General features: G+C 34.6%; 1 protein-coding gene across 1 annotated transcript in view; it reads left to right on the top strand.

Moving 5' to 3' along the window:
* The first annotated feature begins 476 nt into the window (after positions 1-476).
* The window catches only part of LOC117121717 (calcium-activated chloride channel regulator 1-like), a 39,327-nt gene continuing 17,069 nt past the window's right edge, over positions 477-22,734 (top strand). The window contains exons 1-6 of the mRNA XM_033267002.1: positions 477-521; positions 4,248-4,533; positions 5,474-5,736; positions 7,282-7,527; positions 16,357-16,581; positions 18,004-18,303. Coding sequence (XP_033122893.1) covers positions 477-521; positions 4,248-4,533; positions 5,474-5,736; positions 7,282-7,527; positions 16,357-16,581; positions 18,004-18,303 — 1,365 coding nt within the window. The remainder of the gene's footprint in view (positions 522-4,247; positions 4,534-5,473; positions 5,737-7,281; positions 7,528-16,356; positions 16,582-18,003; positions 18,304-22,734) is intronic.

Raw genomic sequence — 22,734 nt, 5'->3', positions numbered from 1 at the left:
TTCAAATCTACTGTACTAAGGCTAGAGGACTGGACGGATACCCTCGGGACATCTTCTAGCCTTAGTAGATCTGAAATTGTTGCCTATAATTAACTGGTCATAATCTGTTTATTATGCTGTCGGCATAATGTGGGAACGACTATTAATCTCCGTTCTCATTGCAAACTGTTTATTACAATTACTGTAATGTATAGGCCTACCAGATTTCAATTACTCTCATTATAATCCGCATTGTTTATTCTTTAACTCCTCCCACTACATTGGCTATATGTCCACTTTTGGCTAGTTTTTTCATGTACCTTGATAAAGACCTGATGATAGGTCAAAATGTTGGTTTTCTCCAGTAAAGTGTTTCTGAAGTCTATACATGGTATTCGTTTCCTATATTCTTTTGTATTTTCGGTCATCGCCCTTTCATCAGGTGGTCATCAGTCAGTAGATGCCTCAAAACATATAAACCAATGTAGCCGTTAACAATGGAGAAAGACATAGTGCCACCACTTCGTACAGATGCAGTAGTGGTAAGAACATGGACCTATAGTATTAAATAGGTCCATGGTAAGCTTAAGTATTCCATCGTGAATTTTATGCTGCTGTTAATGTTTCACTGCTTTTAACTGACTTTCGGCAAACTGGGTTAGGCAATTGATTCGGCAAACTGGGTTCGGCAAACTGGGTTTCGGCAAACTGGGTTTCGGCCAACTGGGATTCATGGTTTTGAGTCGGCAAACCGGCACTCGGCAAAGTGGTCTCGGCAAACTGGCATTCGGCAAACTGGATTTCGACCATCTGGCCTAGATCCGTTTTCAATGCTTTCGTCCTTAATAAACAGGGGATAAAATGTTGACTTATTCTTTTTACAACTCACCAACATTTCTTGTGTCTCTTTTGCTATAACCATATGGTTTTCATCAGCCCAACTTGTAGTCGTATCTTCGAAGAGTGACTGCAACCCACAAGTCTCTGTTGATGCACTCAATGACAGTTGTGTCATCTATGAGAGACTCGTTTAGCTAGGCCGAGCCGTCGCCAGCGGGTCGACCGCGGGCTGACTCGAGGGGTCCGACTGTCTGTCAAATTGTGGCAGGCGGACTGGAAGCTGTCCGGATGGTGTCCACATTCGCCCGATTGATTAGCTTGCCACATGAGGCCTATGATCCACCGCGGGCCATTATCTTTTCAGTACATAAAATATGGCGCATCTTATAAGCCTAATATTGAACCGAGCGAAGGTTTGTAATCAAAGATTATCTTGTTTTTTATTTAAATTCTCTAATAAGCCTATGAGAACGTTATGGACGATATATTAAAAAGTTAATTGTAACATGAAAGAAGCTGTGAAATTATCATAGACTAAAAATCTGGTTATTCTCTTATAGTAGAGCGGCTAAGGTTGAATTTCAGGTAGAATTGTGCACTTCTGGAAGAAAGCATGAAACTTCCTACAGTGATACTATGACACCTAAAGATCATTAAAAAAAATAGACCCCAAAAAATTACGCCTCCTAATGGCCACCACCTTGAAATCCAAAATGGCCGCCAAAATATTTGATTTTAGCCAATATCTACAGCACATGTCATTGCCAAATGAAGATCATTACCTATGTTTTCAATATCAGGGAGTGTCATGCAATCATCAGAAATTATGTCAGATGGCGCCGCCATATTGGATTTCAAGATGGCCGCCAGATTAATGATATTTTTGTCAATATTCATATTTACAGTACCTAGCACTGTCAATCAAAGAACGTTGCCCATGTTTTCGATATCAGGGACTACCATGCAGCCATCAGAAATTATGCAGAAGACCACCATATTAAATTTCAAAATGGCCGCCATCTTGAAATTTAATATGGCCGCCAAAATAATTAATTTTAGCCTATGTATTCATATTTACAGCACATATCACTCCAACTGAAGATCATTACCCATGTTTTCAATATCAGGGAGTGTCATGCAATCATCAGAAATGTCAGATGGTGACGCCATACTATTTCAAGATGGCCGCCAAGTTAATTATTGATATTGTTGTAAATATCGTCATATCTACAACACCTAGCATTGTCAAAGATCTCTACTCGTGTTTTCGATATCCGAGAGTATCCTGCAGATATCAGAAATTATGTCAGAAGGCCGCCATATTGAATTTCAAGATGGCTGCCATATAGGATATCAAGATGGCGGCCATTTTTTTTCATATTTACATATGTAAACTACCAGCACTGTGAATCAAGATTGTGTATATGTATAATTAGGGATATCATGCAATCATCAAACATCTCATAATCATAGTGAGACTTGCCTATGGCAGTGAAGTAACACCATTTAGGAAGAAGTCCGACAACTGCGTTGGATTTCAGGATGATTGCCAATTAAGAAAAGTACATGAAAGAAATGGAAATTTTAAAAAATAATAGAAAACTGTTAAGGAATAACAAATTGGTAATCAATCGAAAGTAATGAAAATAAAAAAATAAGTAAATAACTGCTTTGTATGGTATGAGAGCAAGTGCAGAGGGAGAGAGATAGATGCAGATATTAAACATCATTTATATTAAAGCTAGTTTTAGCATGAATGAAATTATATAAACATAAATCAAATATTCAAATTAAGTGAAGACACTAATATCGAATAGACCTCATGTCTATGAGATGGCTAATTATCATTTTCAAATGATATATAAACATATATGTAAATATTGAAAGGGAAAGAAACGGAAAAGAAAATTAAAGGAAGGAAAAGAAAGAACGGAAAGGAAAAACTGGAAAAGGAAAAGAAATAGAAAAGAATAGAAAATGAATGTAATGGAGAAAGTGAAAAGAAACAAAAGAAACATCAAGAAAAATTAAGAAAAGTATATAGGCCTAGATAACTTTAGCATAAATGAAATTATGTAGACAAATTAAATATCACATTCAAGTAATGGTATGAAGGAAGACAATAATATTGAATAGACTTCTAAATATCATTTTCATATAAATAAATATATATATATATATAATTAATTTTTGTGTGTAGCCTGTCTCTTATACACATCTAGATGTGTATAAGAGACAGATTATCACCTTCCAATATCTAAGAAAAAATACAGTGAAACAGTTTCAATGATTATCACAAGCATATCAATGGCTACTTTTTCCTATTATATTTTTTTAATGAATAAACTCTGATAACCCAGTCAACTTGGTTAAAACATATTAAAGAATCAATGTGAGTCATTCTTTGATTTATTACAGATACAAAAATGATAAGCAACAGCTAAAAAGTAAACGTGTAAACAGCCAGAAATAGAACCAGAGCTTTCGGACAACACTAGTCCTTCCTCAGTGGCGAGTGAATGAGGGTTGAAAAAGCCAGATAGTATAAAGTGAGAATTTAATGCAAGCATGATTAGAAACAATAGGCTAAGTGGGATTAGAATAAAGAGCCTAAACAAGTAAACAGGAAGGCCAAAACTAAACTTTAGAGGCATGCCTCAATGAATAAGCCAAATGATTTATTAAAAGCCAGAAAATAAAACAAAGCATAAAACAATAGAACAATGTAGGGAGGAAACCTTCCCCAAAAAAAGCTAAAACCAAAGCATAGCCAAAATGGCGCCAAAATAAATAATAACAGTATAACACAGCAATGTATAATTAAATATAGTATTATTGATATAATAAATAAGACAGCAATAAAAATATAAGGAGAGCCTATAAAAATCATAAATCATATATATTTTCTCCCTGATATTGAAAACATAGGTAAAGACCTTTGAATGACAGTGCTAGGTGCTGTAGATATGAAGATTATTGATAAACATCCAATATTTTGGTGGCCATTTTGAATTTCAAGATGGCGGCCACTAAGCGGCTTATATTTTGGGGTCTATTTTTTTTAATGATCGTTAGGTGTCATAGTATCACTGTGGGAAGTTTCATGCTTTCTTCCAAAAGTGCACGATTTTTCTCCTTAGCTGCTCTACTATTATCATTAATAGCCGTGTCCAAACGAGTTGGGTGGCAAACATCTTGGAACCAAAATAATAATGAAAATAAATTTTCCTGATAACACAAAACATGAGGAGCCATGTGTTGTATATTGTTTTGACTGTCGAATAAAGTAGACAATAGGAATTCAAAATTAGAAACAGTTACTTGACATAGCAATTCTCTCTACCTAATTTTTTAAAATCCAGAATTTCCCTGACTTTCTTTCTGAAGACGTTTGTTATAGCTAATTTCATCATTATTATTTTTCACAGGAGATTTTTACAGAGGGCTCGTCTTTCCTTTTTGAAGCTACGAACCATAGAGTTTACTGGAAAAACATTACGATACTGGTACCCCAATCATGGACCCATCGCAACGAGTACAAACCATCAAAAACAGAAACCTTCGACAGAGCAAATGTCCGCATAGATTATGGAGTATCAAAGAGCCCGTATGCACTTCTAGTTGGTAAATGTGGTAAACAGGGGCAGTACATTAACTTAACGCCACAGTACGTGCGGAATAAAGAGTATGCTGAAAGTGGTTGGGGTCCAAGAGGTATTATCCTTCTTTCTTACCTTTTATTATAACTATAAGGCATACGCCAATCAGAAAACAATACCGATGCTATTTACATTCTCTACACATTTGCAGTAATACTAAGATATTTTGTAGTTCAATGATGAATACATATAATTCTAATGTCCATTTATTAGTTTGAAAATGGTTCCGTTAAATAACATTAAGATAAAGCCCCAAATACACATAAAATAAATATAAAATATTGCTTTTATTTATTTTTATTGACCACTGTCTGTACGTTCAACCAGGACTGTCTATTATTGATTAGATTTATATGGTTGGTAACATGTGTTTTTTTCTCAGTGAGTATCCAGGTATCAATTGTACATTATAATAGCGTTATTTGGGTACAGAAATTCTGACTAAAAACATATGAGTATGAAAATCGAAAAATCAAAGGAGTGTCTTAGTAGCGTGAAGTTATTTTTCAAGTAATAAATTTGTAATGGTTTTGCTTTTACTTCATGATTTTAACATTATTTTTGTCAATTTTCTGTAAAAAAAAAAGACAAAGTTCAAAAGAACTGTTTAAATGTTTTCTTTAGTATTTGCCGAATTGTTTTTGATTTAAAGCTTTAAATTTAGAATATATTTCTTAACTAAAAGGTCCATAATATTAATTAAAAAAAAAACAAAAAAAAACAAAAACTGTAGCTCCGAAAAAGATTCATTTTGAGGGTTCAGTATTTCGAACTACTTATAAGACCAATGGTCAACCATTCACATATTTACAACAATTACCAAAGTTCAGTAGAAAGTAATTTAATTTTAACGTCATACTCTCATCTGATTGGTTGGTGATTTTTTTAAATGAACAGAAATACACCTGTGACTGTAATATGCAACTACGAATTTTGCGTAATATTTTAGCATCTACTAATAAGCACATTAATAAAGTATATCTATTAATTTCCAGATAAGACGATCGTTCACGAGTGGGCCCATCTGCGATGGGGCGTTTTTGATGAGTACCCAACCGACAAACCTTTTTTCAAGGGGAAAAGAAAGATCGAAGCAACACGCTGTTCAGAATCCATTGCTGGTACTTATGTAGAAAAGTCTGGTAGAAAATGTAGTGTAGACCCCTTAACCGGAGTGTACACTAAGACTTGTCAGTTTGTGGAAAAGAGTACACAGAAAGCTAGAGTTTCGATTATGTACAAGCAGTTTATAAATTCGGTAATTGTTTTAAATTGGAAAAGTATATACAATTAGGGGTTATGGTAGTAGCGTCCTCATCGTGGCTACAGGGGTGGATCCAGACCTTCGCACCATTTGCTGTGCCGAAGGACACGCTGAAAAATAAAACCAAAAATGTTGACGTTTTTCCAACAACCATACTTTCTTTGACACTTGTTTTAAACCTATTAACAAACCAATCTATTTATTTAGGTTTGATTTCAGCGGCAGTAAAGTATACCTTATATTTTGCTAACAAAGTGAATGCCGTAATTAGGAATATTTGTTTTAAAACCCTATGTCACCTGAGCGTTATGGGATTCCCCCATGAAGTGGCGGATTCAAAGGGACCCCAGTCGGCACGGCCCCGTAAATATTTTAAAATTAGGGCCCTATATAAAAAAAAATGAAAATTATATTCAAATACCAAGAGTGCCATTTTTGGCCATCTAGAGGCAACATAATTATAATTTTTCTTACTCCAGCCCAACCGATGAAGGTATCTCTCTGTGAGAGTTCCTTTCTGTCCCCTTTTATTTCGAATTTCTGGATCCACCACTGCAAGCATTTTGTGCGAAGGTCAGGGAAACCATGGATCCGCGCCTGCCAGGTAACGCAAATTCTTTCACCACCACAAGGTATAAAAGGAATACTTGTATCACCATTTGTCGTCATGCCTAGGCTAGACCAGATCGGTCCTTCGAGGGCCTGCCCTGACGGTCAAAAGTCGAAGGCTTCTGTGCACACGATAAGGAGAAGACGCATACATAATGAAATAATTATATCAATTTCATTGTGTCCACAGTGCTACATTCTATTATAATTAAGCAACCAAAAAAAAACAATCAAAATTGTCAATTTGAATTTTAAAAAGGCCGCCTTTTTGCTTTTACTTTGGTCAAATTAAAGGTCCAAAATACATGTTTTGAATTGCCAATGAATGTTATTCCTTCTGTCAAAATGTTGACAACCACCAGCCAAAATACATGAGATGTTCTACAAATATAAGCACAAAATACACGTTTAATATGTTAAAGTGCCAATGAATTTCAGCCAAAAAATATTTACCCCCACTAGTTAAAATACATGAGATGATAGGTGGTAGTAACAAAAATTAGAATTAACTGTGAAAAAATTCAATCGAACGACCTTGCCTAAGGCACTCTGATTCAAAATCTCAAAAAGGTAAGCTTTTCTGTATTTTCTTTTAAAAATAACCATAAAATTCACGTTTGCTGTTTCAAAATTCGAATAAACTTTAGTCTTGCTGTTAACATATTTTGTCAACTATGAACTAAAAACATAAGATGATCGGTAATAGTCAAAACACTTTAGAGATTTCTGTGAAAAAGATCCCTATCGAACGACCTTACCATAAATCTCTAACAAATTAAAATCTCAAAAAAGTTTTTTTTTTTTTTAAAATCTCAAAAAATTTTTTTTTTTTTTTTTTTTTTTTTTTAACCGTGTTGCGGTAATAATGGCATCATTATAATACTCATAATTATTTCTCTATCGAATATCTGTATAACATTCGGGTTTCAGATACGTTCCTTTTGCAGTACAAATGAAGTCAATCCTTCCTTAAAACATTTTGTTGAAGCTCCGAATAAACAAAATGATATTTGTGAAAGAAAAGGTGTTTGGGATGTAATGATGACAACCGATGACTTCAGAGACGGTAGGAGCCCACAACTGCAGGAAAATATTGATACAACTCCATCGTTTCAAATTGTCCAACCTACAGCACGGCGCGTTGTATTGGTTCTTGACACTTCCGGCAGCATGCAGGTAAGTCATAATTTTATCCAAAGAATATAGATAGCAAATGATATGAACGAGCAGCGAGCGTATTTTGCATTACAGAATTGTAACGCTTTTTACCGGAAGTGCGTCATATCATTACAATTACAGCTAATAGTTGAGGGTGGGCTGCTTGTGATGCCACTTTTGACTTGCAGTGGACGGCCTTTTCTAAACATATATTTTTTATCTAATACATAATTTTTATACGATTGTACCGTAAACCTGTAATTGAAGCCCATTGGGCTCGAGAAGAAGACCATCTCGTCGAATTGAAGCCCACCTCTTCAGTTTGCAAAATTAGCCTCGAAAAGAAGCCCGTCTCGAAAAGAAGACCGTGAGCTTCTTATCAAGATAACGTAGATTTCTTCGCAAGATAGTTCAGTACATAAACTGTATATGACTTTTAAAGAAACAAAATAAATTGGTTTATACAGTAGTTTCGGTGATTTAATGCCAGTTAATACACTCCATGATACAGATTGATGTTACGGTGGCCCTATTTATTGTTTTATAATACTAATTCTCAAACTTTACAGCATTCATTTTGAAAAGAAGCCCCATCTTTACTTTACAAATGTGGCCTCCAAAAGAAGCCCATCCAACGTTCGCAAATAAAAGAAGAAGCCCGGGGATTCAATTCGAGGTTTTACGGTATATTATACTATTATTTTATTTTTTTTATATTTATTTTTATCACGTTTCATTTTGTAGTGTTGTATGAAGACGATTAAAGTATGTATATATATATAAATAAATACCTAAAATGGTCTAACTATCTATACTAGTCTATGCCTACCCTACGCTACACAAGTTTTTATACACACCGCCGATACGCGGCGCCTTACACCACTGGCCTCCCATCATGCAATTCGGTTGATTAAACGAGATTTGGGGCTCTCTGCTCATTCTTCCTGTATATTCATTGGTTAGGGTGTTATATTAGCTAGGCAAACCTGGTGTACACTAGTACACAGGAACACGGTTAGTTGCAAATATTGAGTATAACATTTCTGTCACAATCAAAACAGTGTCACTGGTATGATATGCTTATAGTCCACTTTATTTAGGCCTACATTCAAATTTTGGTCGTGTCGCTGACAGCCATATGTACAAGAAAAAGTTTTATACCGCCTACATTTAAAAGAGTGGATCATAAATATATATATTTGAAATTGGAAATTTTGTCACAGTCTGGGGCTGATTCAGAGATGTCCGAAAGGCGGGGATGGGGGGGGGGGAGTTTGGCCGACCGAGATAACACCACACTAGGCCCCCTAAATCTGCGTCAGCACTGACATATAACTACGGATCTCTCATGCGAAGGTGGAGCGGAGCGATCTAATAAAACCAGACGCTGGTCGGGTTTGAACCGTCTACAGCGCAAAAAGCAGAAACATTACTCCTCGCCTAGCTCCCTATTAAGGAAACTGGTACTCTTTCTAAGTGTGCCAAATAGTAAAATTAACACATTTTCATTCCCTATAAAGGAACACTATTTTTTTGATATTATATCGCAATAGCATTTGACTAAAAAAAATCATTTCACAACATTTTAGCCATAAATTTTACATCATAAAATAATTTTATTCTTTATCCTTAAAATTGATATCAGTATAGGTCCCTGGATCTTAATAGGCGGCTCACAAGGCAATTTAACAACTTGGCCTGTGAGGATAAACGAAATAATTATAACAAAAATACTTAAAAAACATAATAAAAGTTCGATGAATACATTTTCGATAAAGTAAAGATAAAAATGCAAACCCTTGGTAATGTGCACCGGGTGGTTTGAAAACGAGTAAGACGATATAGCCATAAATCGATCACTGGGTGCTTTCCGTGGTCCAATTCTTCACTGTGTGATTTAAACACGCCGAAAGAGTGTTGATGTAAGGTTACCCTACCAAAGATCTAAAAAAAGATAAAAAAAAAAAAACTTTGAAGATTGTTATTCTTATTATTTCTGCTAAATTTAACATAACAGCCAACAGAAAGTAAAAACTTTATCATAGATATGAGAAAATTTTATAGGATTACAAAGTCCCGATGCCTGATTTATGGCCCATGTTAGAAGAAGCACATTGTTAAATCATAGAGGTAACCATAACTAAATTTAGGTTATTTTGCAATAGGCCTACTTCTATTGAGTTTTATCACAGACCCTATATAAAAATATATAAGGTCTGTGGTTTTCACAGACCCTATATAAAAATATATAAGGTCTGTGGTTTTATCGTCAATAACATTTGTAAAGCTATATTTATATGTACTCAGAATAAATTTAAACGAATAAATACGTACTGTTTGTGACGTTTCGATCAACGGGTCTTCATCACACGATGTTGACGATTCCCGGTGTGCGATTTTTTCCGTACGAAACATTTGCATGAAACTCCAATCCAATCGGATTAACTTGACAACGTTTAAATTATTAGGAACAATTTGCAAGCACTTCGCAATGTCGTGCCGCTCGAGTATTACCGTTCGCTATTACAGTTCTTTCTATATGTACCTACTACGGTAGGCCTATGAATTCTTACATGTTTGTGGAATGTACATCTGTAACTAACTGTAAGTTTATTGTATGTTAAATGGTAAGGGATTTGTTATGGTGACCTACAACGACAACATCAACAGCTAGTAAAAGTCCTACCCCCTTCTATAAAGTGTAGTACCAGTAGTATAGATACAGTAGGTACACACTGGCGGATTCAGGGGTGGTGGTGGTGGGGGCGGGGGAAGCTTCCACCTGCCCTGAATTTTTCAAAATAAAAAACAAAATGGAGATATATAGAAAATTATATTCAAATTTTAAGCCTAAGAGTGCAATTTCCGGCCATCTAGAGGTGCCATAATCACGAATTTTCATACCTCAGCCCCATCATGGTTGGGAGTGGTGGTGTAGATCCTCCATAAGTGAAAGTACTTCCCCGGGCCCCCTCTATTTTAAATTTCGGGATCCGTCACTGGTACAGTACTATCAAAAGATAGAGAAAAATAGGCTAGACTAGGCCTAACTAAAGCTGAATTAGGTCCTACTATGGACCTATATTGGTCCATCACCTAGGCCCATCCATAGACTAGGCCTCCCCTAGTTAGGGTCCTAGGCATGACGCCAACAGTCACGCTTCACTTGACACCGATTGAAGTTTTGACAAAAAAAATTGAAGCATGAAATTAAAATAGGACAGTAAGTAAGAAAAATAATATTAAATAATACTAATAATAATAAATTAAATATATCATTCCGACATTAATGAACTTGGCCTAAGCCTTGTAATGTAGGCCCTAATTAAAATTAATTGAAAAAAGTTGAAGCATGAAATTGAAAATAGGACAGTATTAAGAAAAATAATATTAAATGATAATAATAATAATAATTTAAATACAACACTCCAGCATTAATGAACTTGGCCTAAGCCTTGTTAGTCCAGGGACCAGGAACGGAAAAGGTGCACCCCACTGATATCTGTCATCATTTTTCTAGATGTGTATAAGAGACAGTATATATATATATATATATATATATACATATATATAAACGACTATGTAGTACCATAGGGGGAAATGTTAACAATGGAAAGATTTAGAAATAATACCTTAAGGCGAAATTACTGCCGCTAAGGTGAAATTAATCACTAATACTCGCACCTGGTACCGTAAAAAATACGTGGTAGACGTGCAGGTAGGAATACTCGTAGGTAAATATGTGTTAACATCATGCAACGTATAATGCCTACACGGAGCAACAAACGAGGTGTCAAGATAAAGAATCTTATAACATTCCCACCAATTGTAAGAAGTTACCGCCAAGACTACCATCCATAATGATGTTCAATGCTAGATCATTGAACAATAAACTAAGCAATCTTAAAGCTACAATTGATACTCTCGATATAAAACCATTCCTGATAGGCCTAGCAGTCACTGAGGCTTGGTTTTCAAACAACAATCCAGCATCGAGCTATGAGATTGCAGGCTACCGTAAACATATAATCACGGTGGTTGATCATATAAGAACTACATCTAAAGATGCATCAATTAATATTATGGGAGACTTCAATGATCTGGTCACTGAACCATTGGAACTTTACACAATCCTCTCTCAGGTAGTCAGTATACCGACTAGAGGTGTAAATGTAGATAAGATCTTGACGGACCTTGGCACTTACTACCTTGAACCGATAACATCAGCGCCGATTGCCTCCAGTGACCACTCTATAATTGTCCATTATCATCCTCGTTCTTCGATTAGAACTAAATCTTAACCCGCATAAGCAAACTATCCGTCCTTTTCGAGATTGGTCATGCATTAAGGGAATTTGGTAAATGGATAACCCAGTTTGAATGGGAAGCTCTCGATGAAAATTCAGAACCAGAAGAAGTTGTTGAAAAGTTCAATGCAATCTTGAAATACCAATTACAGGAAATGCTTCCAAACTATTACGATAACTCGCAAGTTGAATGACAAACCATGGATGAATAACATATACGAAGGCTGATACGACAACGTAACCGTGCCTATAAGAAAAATTATGAAAAATATCGACAATTGCAAATGTGTATTTCAATGGAGATGAAGTATGCAACAGAAAAGTTAAGCACTTAAAAAGTTCTGAACCTTGAAAATGGCATCAACAAATTCGCAACCTCTCCAGACTTAGAAAACAAACCCCGCAAATTCATAAAGAATTAGCTGACCAAATCAATCTGCCTTTCTCCAAAATATGTTCGCAGATCCAAGCGTTAGACCAATCCGCTATTATTACATATTTACCAGCTCCTTCACCTCCTCCTAGAATATTCCGGCATCAAATCTATCACAGATTATGCAAACTCAATGCATCCAAAGCCAAACATCCTGAAGATATACCTACTCACCTACTCAAGGAATTTTCCCATGAACTGTGTGTCCCCTTAACGCAAATATTTAATTTATGCTTCAAAAGAGGATGTTTCCCCAAGGCTTGGAAGATAGCCTTAATAACTCAAGTACCAAAAACTAAGTCAATTGAAGATGTCAACCAGTTACGACCCATATCGATAACGCCCATTTTGGCTCGCTTATTTGAAGGATTCCTCAGTGACTGGATTTTAGATAACATTAAATAAAAACTTGATCACCGGCAATATGGGAATCTTAAAGGCAGCTCGATAACGCATTACCTTATCAGCCTTATAGACACGATACAGAGGAACCTAGATATACATGGAAAATATGCAAATCTATACACAATAGACTTTACCAAAGCCTTCGACAACATAAATCATACAACTGCTGTAAATAAACTCATACAGATGGGTGTTGATCGCTCTATTATTCTAACCATATGCAGTTTTCTTTCCGAGAGATTGCAGACTACTCGCATTTGCGATGTAACCTCCAAACCCTCTAATATTACGTGCGGTGTACCGCAAGGTACAAAATTAGGCCCTATTATATTCTTAGTAATGATAAATGACGTTGCAATAGATGTAAATCATCGCTGGAAGTATGTCGATGATCTTTCATTATTAGAAATTTCCTGCAAGAATGAATAGTCAAAACTCCCAACAACATTTGAATTCCCTCACCAATTGGTGTATGGCAAATGATATGAAAGCCAACCCAGTTAAATGCAAAGCAATGCAAATATCATTCCTTAAACACCCCCAAGCCCCCAATATTGCTTACCATAAACGATACCCCACTTGAAACCACCACTGCCATTGGGCTTTTGGGCATTATTATTCAGTCGGACCTTAAATGGAACCAGCATATCAAAAACATCATTAGTAATGCTTCAAAAAGACTCTACATTCTTAGCAGACTCAAGAAAAATGGGGTGCAAAGAGATGACCTCTTATGCATCTACAAGATATATATCAGACCATTATTGGAATTTGGAGCTCCAGTATGGTCTTCTGGACTCGCATTAGCCCAAAGTCAAAATTTGGAACGTATCCAAAGAAGATCCTTACGGATCCTTGCATGGCCTGATTTAGATCACTATAATAATCTCCTAGAAACTCTAATAATAATAATAATAATAATAATAATAATAATAATAATAATAAGGATTTTTAAACCGCAAACATCACCACCAAAATAGGTGCTCAAGGTGCAGTGTCAAAACAACAGGAAGAGAACAAACAGATCACAAAGAACAAAGTGAAAACATGTTAATTTTTATTTCACTCTCTAGAACAAAGGAGAAAGCAAATTTGCACTCGCTTTGCTAAATCTCTTAGGGAGTCAGATCGCCACAGAGATCTTCTCCCTGAGACACGAGGTTACATGACTTTAGGGCTAACCCTTAGAAATGCCAATAACGCGTACTAATCGTTACAAATCGTCCCCTGTGCCATATATGGTCCACCAATTGAATACGTGCTGATGTTAATAACAATGCAACTTTGAAAAATAAGTTAACTTTATCCGTTTCACTCTCAATTTTAAAATTATTATTATTATTAATTTGTTTTTCTTAAAAAAGAAAGGGAAGGGAAGAGAAAACAGGAAAAAAAAAAAGAGAAAATTTACTTACGTCACCACTGAATTTTCGCATTACAACTGTTTCGCCATTTGCATCTATGTATCCCACATTGAGATTGTAAATTCCTTGCACGGCTTCGCCATAGATATACCTATATATATATATATATATATGTGTGTGTGTGTGTTTTTAATGTAAAGCAATCAAATTCAGCCATTGGCTGCTGATTGCTAATCTTATACCGGAATAAATAAATATCAATCCTAATATTAAACAACAAAGGTACCCATCTTTGATGTTAGTTTACATACACTAGCAACCAGAAATCGCTTGACTCACAATGGTGTGTCTTAAAGGTAACTGAAAAAAAATAATGACAGGTATAAAGTAGGGGGTGCAGGGGGCTTTCAGAGCGCCTTGACTATGTAATGTAATTAATATCAATTGAAAAAAAATTAAAGCACGAAATGCTGTTTTTTCACATTCACTTTTACATACTTTTAAGGTTTAATGGGTTTTATTTCTTTTATTAGTTTTACTTTTATTAGAAATTTTAAAGGTTGTTATACATTTTCAATGTTTGTTTTAGTTTTTAACCAACTTTTATGTATTTTTTTTTCAATTTGGGACCCCCAACGGAAATAAACCGATTCGGTTGTTTTTTTTGGGGTTATCCTGAGCTGTAAATGTTTTACTAAATTATCTTTTTATTGTTCATTGTTTTGTTATTTGTAATGTGTTGAATTTGCTCAAATAAATTTGAATTGAATTGAATTGAAATAAAAATAGGATAGTAAGTAAGAAAAATAATATTAAATTGTAATAATAATAATAAATTAAATGTCATTCCAGCAATAATGAACTTAGCCTTGTAATGTAATTGATAATAATAATAATAATAATAATAATAATAATAATAATAATAATATTAATAACATTTATAACAATAATCATACATTAAATTATGATTCCGACATTACTTAACTTGGCCTACGCCTTGTAATGCATCAACAAGAACCTACAATAATATTTACTAGGTCTATAGTTATAAATAGGACTACGTACTTAATTATTCAAAACCTAGCTAGGCCTAACTAAAAAATAAAAATTTTCACATGTAACTAAGTTCAAATAACTCTCGTGCACCTCATTGAAATATCACATTTTAATAAAAATGTACAATATAAAAAACTGTCCATTACAGGGGCGTATACAGAAATTTTCTGAGTGGGGCCCAATAGGTATTCCATACCCACCTCAGCCCCACCATGGTTGGGGCTGAGGTGAGCAAATTTTAAGAATTGGACCCTCTAGAAGCTCGGGGATATAGCGTTGTGTTCTTTCTTCCCTTTAACTCTTCTCATTATTTAAAATAATTTTTTGGCGTGACTAGCGGGGGGGGGGGCACGGGCCCCCGTGGCCCACCCACTGGATCCGCGCCTGAATTAGTTATTAGCATGGTAACATCAATTTAAAAAAAAAAAATCAGACAGCGACATATCTCTGAAGTTTTGTAGACGCTTGTTTAACTTTGGTTGATGACCTTTTGACCTCCTAAATTCTGCATTGTGATTTTTCGAGTCAAGTCAGTCGAGACAGCCCGAGTGAAGTTGCATGCAAATGTTTGGTATGGAAGAAACATCGCTCCCGGTGGCGATATTTTTTTTCATATACGAGAATTGCCATTGAGAGGAATTAAGCAGCCTGATTTGCTGTTCTATGTCACATGACCCCTCAAATTCAGTCAGGCATGAAACACGTTGTAACACGGGAGCAGTGCAAAGTTGAGTTGAGCCATTCTTGAATACTAAGAAGCTCGAAACCTAGAGGGTATTAATTAGGCCAAGGGAACAGTTGTAATTTAACTGTTCCCTGATTATGCCTAACATACTGTAGTAATAGAAAAAGTAATGTGTAAGTGTAGGCATATACATTGGCAATATTCTCATAGGCCTATAGGAAAAAAAAATAATAATTGTCTCCCGGTGCTGTGGGCCGCCCTCTACCAGTAATTTTAGGATTTGGCTTTTTTGTCTATTAAGTTTTATAATGTCTTGTGTACTTTGCTAGGGAAGCCCGTGTATCTCTGGTGATGACTGCTTTATGTTTCCTGTAACATATCTTTTATGTTGCTTTAATCTAGTTGTTAATGGTCTGCCCGTTTCTCCAATCTACACTGAGTTACAATCTCTATTTGAAATTCCTGGATCCGCTGCTGGACCGGGATCCCTAATAAAAGGAAACTTTCCCGGTCCCAAACGCGTCTCCTAAATAGGCAGTACTACTGTATTTATATGTAGGCCTATATGAAATCTGTTTTTTTTTTAATTCTACACAGGGTGATCCATTAAATAAACTTCGTCAAGCAGCAACTCTGTATATTGAGTCTACCATTGACATAGGAAGTTACCTCGGCATTGTTGGGTTTTATACTAGAGGTACTCAGTTAGCACCACTCACGCTTGTTGCTAATGATGATACTCGAGAGACTTTAAAAATGAAATTGCCTTCATCAGCCACGGGTGGTACAAGCATTGGTAATGGAGTTCTCAAAGGAATAGAGGCAAGTCAAGGGTGAACATTTTTGCAAAATATCTGAAAAAATTTCCAGTTAAATTAATAACTTTCAATCATAATGAACTTTTTTTTGCGGGATATGTTTCAGTTTGAGAGAGTATATTTCAACGTTTCCATGACATTGCGTTTTCTTAAAAATATTATGTCTTTTGAATTTTAAGTTCAATTAATACAAAATTAAAGGTTTTGCCCTCTCGGAAACGGTCAGAAAATGTTTCTCATTCTTATTGTATGTGTGTATACATACATAAAACAAATTGAGTAGTTGCATACGTATTCTTTTTTCTATGGATCGATATAAATCCCAAAAAGAAAGGGGTTTTCTCCACTCTTGAAAACGATTCCATGAATCAATAAATCCCAAAGAGAAAGGTGGGTTCGAGGTCACCCTGAAAAAATGTTGATTTCTAAATGGCGGGAAACGAGCTTTCCCGACTTCTGATGCGCCCTTTAATGACTTATGTTCTTCGAAATCTTTCTCCCTTAAAAACTGTCGGGTATTTTTTTCTCATTCTAATTACAGTAAATAGACATATTTTTTTTGTCAACAGGTATACATACGTTGCATACGTATTCTTTTTTTTTCATGAATCGATGAACCCCAAAAATGAAAGGGGGTCAGGGGTCGTCCCCCGAGAAAAATTGTAATTCCTAGATGGCGGTAAATGAGCTTTTCCGACTTCTAATTTTCTTATTTTGTAAAAAAAATTCAGCTCATGGGTCCTGAAAAGTTAGGTCTAGAATTCTTTTTATTTTAAACATTTTTTTTGGCAAGAGAAGGGGTCAGGACCCCCCCCCCCCGCGAACCACCAATGTGAATTGCGAGAAAATGTAACCTGGTCCGGAACTAGATAAACACACTCTTTCCGCTCCCACTACTCTTTCTTCCCTCTTTCTTTTCTTGCATTTCTTTCCGATCATACGCAAATCTCCATAGACATATATTTTCTGCCAAAAAGTGGGGGGGGGGGCGCCCCCCCGCACCCTGGTTGCGCCGGCCATGTTATATAGATAAATAACATTATTATTATTTTTTTTCGTTCTAATCAAGTTATCAATCTTAGAATGCTACATGTCATTTACTGGCGAACGTTCTTTTTCTTTTACCGCTTCAAAATTATGGATAATGATTCATCCAGGAACCTCCCTAAAACTTATCTCTATAAACAATAACTCTGTTTTATACCTATTAGCGCCAGTGACAAATCATATTTTGTTAACAGACTCTATAAAAATTCTCCAATTATTATTATTATTATTATTATTATTATTATTATTATTATTATTATTATTATTATTATTTATTATTTATTATACACTTGGATTAATTTTTTTTTAAAATTCTATATTAAGATTAATTAAAGGTAATCGAGATAATTTATAATCGGATATAATTCACTGGTTACAGGTTCTATCTTCAGTAGGACAATCTTCAGATGGTGGATATCTACTTGTGATCAGTGATGGACAAAATACCCATAATCCAGATATTGATGACGTACTGGATGATGTAATAGCTGCGGGCGTTATTGTTGATACCATAGCATTCACTGACAATGCAGACACCGCTCTGGGGAAATTGTCTACCGTGTCTGGAGGAAATGCATATTTTTATTCCGGTTCCGACAGTATTGCGGCCCTTATTGAATCATTTACAGCAACTATAACAAGTCGACCTGACCAAACTAACCAAACATTACCCATCACGGTAAGATATGTATATGTTTGATTTCAATTTTGAATTCTTCAAGTTTGTGAAATAATTTATTCAATATAAAAAGCTTTTGAATAATCATTAAATTATAATGAATATAATAATAAACATAATATCAAAAATACTGTAGCAACAATAACATCAATGAAAATAATAATATTAATAATAAAATTATTATTAATAATAATAACAACAGCAACAACAACAACATTAATAATAATGATAATGTTAATAATAACAGCAATCATAATTAACCACAGTTAACATTTAAACATTTTGGCTTATGGTTATAATTTAGACCTAACAAAATGTTTTTGTAATTGTATTTATATAAAAATCCTCAATGTTTCATCAAAGCTTAATTCATTCTTTTGTTATTAACTTTATATTTTGCACATTACCATATTATTTATCCAATAACAAAAATAGCAACGTTAAAGAAGCAATACTTGTTAATATAATTACTTGATGTTAATCGTAACATATAGTTTTATTTTAATGGAGTTGATTAAATTTATAATATGGTAAATATGTGTGTGTATAAAATTACACTAAGTATAACCCACAAAAATCTGATATTCCTATTGGAAAAGAGTACACGGACAACGTCACCTATTCGAACAGTGTCAACCCGGAACAAATTGCAATAGTAATGAAAATTATTGTTTTTTAACTGAGAATTTATTAAATAATAACATATCAAAAATTTGAAAAAATCTAATCAGAGGAAGGGGTAAAATTTGACTAAAAATGCAAATTATACACGTTTTTACCCCCAAAAATGATATTTTGAAGCTAGTCCGACACTAAAGATTCAATTGGAATATATTTGGTGCCATACGAAAGATAATGAAATTATCTATCAAATGATTTATATGATAAAACATTATATCAATTTCATAGCCTAAAAAATAGCAAAAAAATAAAGGGTTTTGTATGACCATTTTTGGCTGAATTTATAATACCTGTTATATTAAATGAATACGAAAAGTACTAAGCTAGCAACCATTTCGTCTGATATTTTTTTAAAAAAACTGACCACATACAAAATAAAACACCAATAAATATTTCAGACATATACATTTTCAATTTGGGAATTATAGTATGTCAAAGGTTATTTCCCGCAAAAAATGGCATTTTTAAAAATTTTTACCCCAAAATGGTATTTTAAAGGTGGTACGTTACTAGAAATTCAATTTAAATATACTGTATATGGTATCATAAGAAAGCTAATAAACTTATCTATCTAAATTATGTAATGAAAACACATTATATTAATGTTGTGACACAAAAAGTACCAAAAGACTTATTGGTTTATGTCTTTTTTTTTGCTAAATTAAATAAGATATATTTTTTAAATAAAAATACTAATGTGACCGGTCGACGACTTGATACGTGAGAGGCGTTATAAAACAAACAACAACCCAGATCAACCTGACCGCATGGGCTGGCGCGTGCTTGACTTTGACACGAATAAATAATTAGACGAACAATGTAATAGGTTTCGACAAGAATATAATTGGCACAATATATTCATTCAACACAAGAATACATATTAAGATCAAACAACAATATAAAGTATAAGTCAATTAAAATTGTAACTTATGATTTGTTGGACATCTAAGGTAGCGACGCGACTTGTCTCCTGGCTTCGCTTGGTGTAACTGGACGCTTTTACATTCGGAATCCACAGCACATCAGACACACGACCAGATCAAGCATTCACGCGGACGCTTCCGTTGCTCTCACCTGTTGATTCGGTAGCTGGACTGTACCTTGTTCGATAACCCAATCACAGTACGACACCCCTAACAGATCACTACTTCGCTCAAACTGTAATAATGAGCAGAGTGTCGAGGATGACAACACAGCAAAGATATAGGATGATGTTATAGCTTGCTTGCCAAAATGTTTTGTGTCTAGCCCCATTTATATAATTAAGTCAAAAAGACTAGCATAATATATAATACAGTTTTATATTATACAGGGCTATAATCATAATTTCAGTAGCATTAAACATGAATTACATTATTAAAAATATCTCATAGGATTATACAATATCACAATAAACATAATTGTGTTTGAATAACGTGGATCAATTGTTCAATCTTTAGCATAAAATCTGGAATGCCTTGCTTCGAATATTAAAAGGTACATATGGCTAAGGCCCATAAAAGACTGTACAGGGACATCACTCTAATACTAATTCATATTACAACTGCATTATCGACTAACAGTGGTTGGCAGTAATATATAGTGCATTTGAACAAAGTAAACAAGTTATCCTAAACTTCTTAAACTACTAACAATAAAGTATAAAATACATTTGTTTTTACCTTTAATAATGAGCAGAGTGTCGAGGATGACAACACAGCAAAGATACAGGCTGATGTTATAGCTTGCTTGCCAAGAAGGTGCTACCACAATACTCAACAGACAAGACTATATTAATGAAAATGAACTTTTGGACACTACTTTTTACGAACAGTTGCAACTAATCAATCACTGATACGAAAGATTTTAAATCGTTGGTTAACTACATTTCACACCGATTTACAGTTGAAAAGGAAGTTGAAAGTAAAAGCAGCCACAAACATCTTCATGCATATAAAAGACCATGGCAAATCTAGGAGCCTGGGTTGTTCGCCATTAAATAGGAGTTTGCAACCCTAGAAAGTGAAATTGATGAAGGTGTAAGATTTAGGTTGTATTGTTGTTGGTTGAATAATCCTCAGTGCCCTACTTCGGATTTTATCCAGTAGCATTAGAGGCTACTTCTGATCTTACCACTCTCGATTTAATGCTTTATTCGACCTAGCCAAACTTTCTTGAGAAATGTAATACCTTGCAGCCTTACACAGGCGACACTGTATCTACCATCGAATTTATAATATACTTACACACAATAAATTTCAATTTAATAACAAATACTTTCGCCAACTTAAGGGTACTGCTATGGGCACTATAAATAACCCCATCATATGCTAACGTGTTCATAGCCAGGATGAGTTCATTTCAGCTTCAAAACTGAAACCGCTATTTTATACTCAATATATAATGTGTTTTTATCTGGCCTCATAGAGAAGGTTCTCCTAAATTTTTTTATCCGGTTTTAATAATGCCCACAACAGTAATTTCACGCCCAAACAATCTACCAGTCAAATTCCACTCCTCGACACTCTGATTTGTATCTGATCACTACTTTTTGTGCACTAAACTAACAGAAAATAATTACAAGTATCTAGTGCAACTTTAAATCCATTCTGACCTCCTCAAAACTCCCCAATATCCCAGCCTTATTTGGTAACTGTCCCTGCCCCAACTCACGATAGAATCTATCAAATCCTTGTTTACTTGCAAATCCATCACCACCCCCTCTAACATAACAATCCACCCACCACTTTTCACATGTAATTCCACTAAATGTTATACATAATCGTATGTTCCCAGAATATTCGTGGTTGCTATGTCGGAGAGACAGAAAGCAAATTTAGATTTCGGTGTAACAACAATTAGAAATCCATTAGGGATAAATTCAGTTTGTTTTCCTATTGCACAACATTCTATTAAATTTGCCTAACATTCATTGATGACATACATTAAATTTGTAATGATAGATACAGGTTTTAAATCTCTGATAGACGTAGTGTTGAACTACAATGGATCTTCCAATTAAACACTCATAAATTTGGTGTCAATAAAGATCTTGGATTCATTAACGAATACTCCTTCACGAAATAAGCAATTTTATTTTATCATCTTATGCATTACATTTTTATAATATTATATTTACATTTATAGTATTTATTTGTAGAAGGTAGAATTAAGGCCAACTCAGACGCGAGTTTTGATAATAAAATTCATTGGGCTTTGCCTATATGGTATTGAGGTTGAAAATTATTGTGGTATTTTTAAGAGGCATTTGCTGTCTGCTACTACACAGATCATTAGGCAACATTATCCACAATTTTGCGGACACATATCATGGAAAGTTAACGGTTAGTGATCTTAGATGGCTTGAAGAAACATCCATCAAGTCTAAGAAAGCGGAATTGGATATAAATTTTCTCAAATGTTCACCGGTATGTACAACACATTATTAATACACATGAGAAAAAACTGCAGAATCTAACAGGCAATAACCAACATTTCATCATTCAAGCTGACTGCGGAACAACTTAATGTTCTCACCAATGGATTAACGCATTCAATCTGTCCACCTCACCTTGATAAAACCGAAGTCTTCACTTGTTTTGAAATGATTCACCGTCCAATGGTCGGGAAATTATCTGATGCAGGGAATGCTGGTGTGCTTCGTTCAAAGCTTACACACTTATCCAACGCTTATGTAAGCTCGTATCGTCTCTCAAGTAAGGACATAAGAAAAATACGGACTCTGAAAGAACTCAAAAACAACAAAAACAT

This window comes from Anneissia japonica, unplaced genomic scaffold, assembly GCF_011630105.1.
Source record: "Anneissia japonica isolate Jap-2015-1 unplaced genomic scaffold, ASM1163010v1 scaffold287709_len1912824_cov184, whole genome shotgun sequence".
NCBI classification, from domain to species: Eukaryota; Metazoa; Echinodermata; class Crinoidea; order Comatulida; family Comatulidae; genus Anneissia; species Anneissia japonica.
The sequence above is the reverse complement of the archived record's forward strand: the minus strand, read 5'-3'. Positions and strand labels throughout refer to the sequence as shown.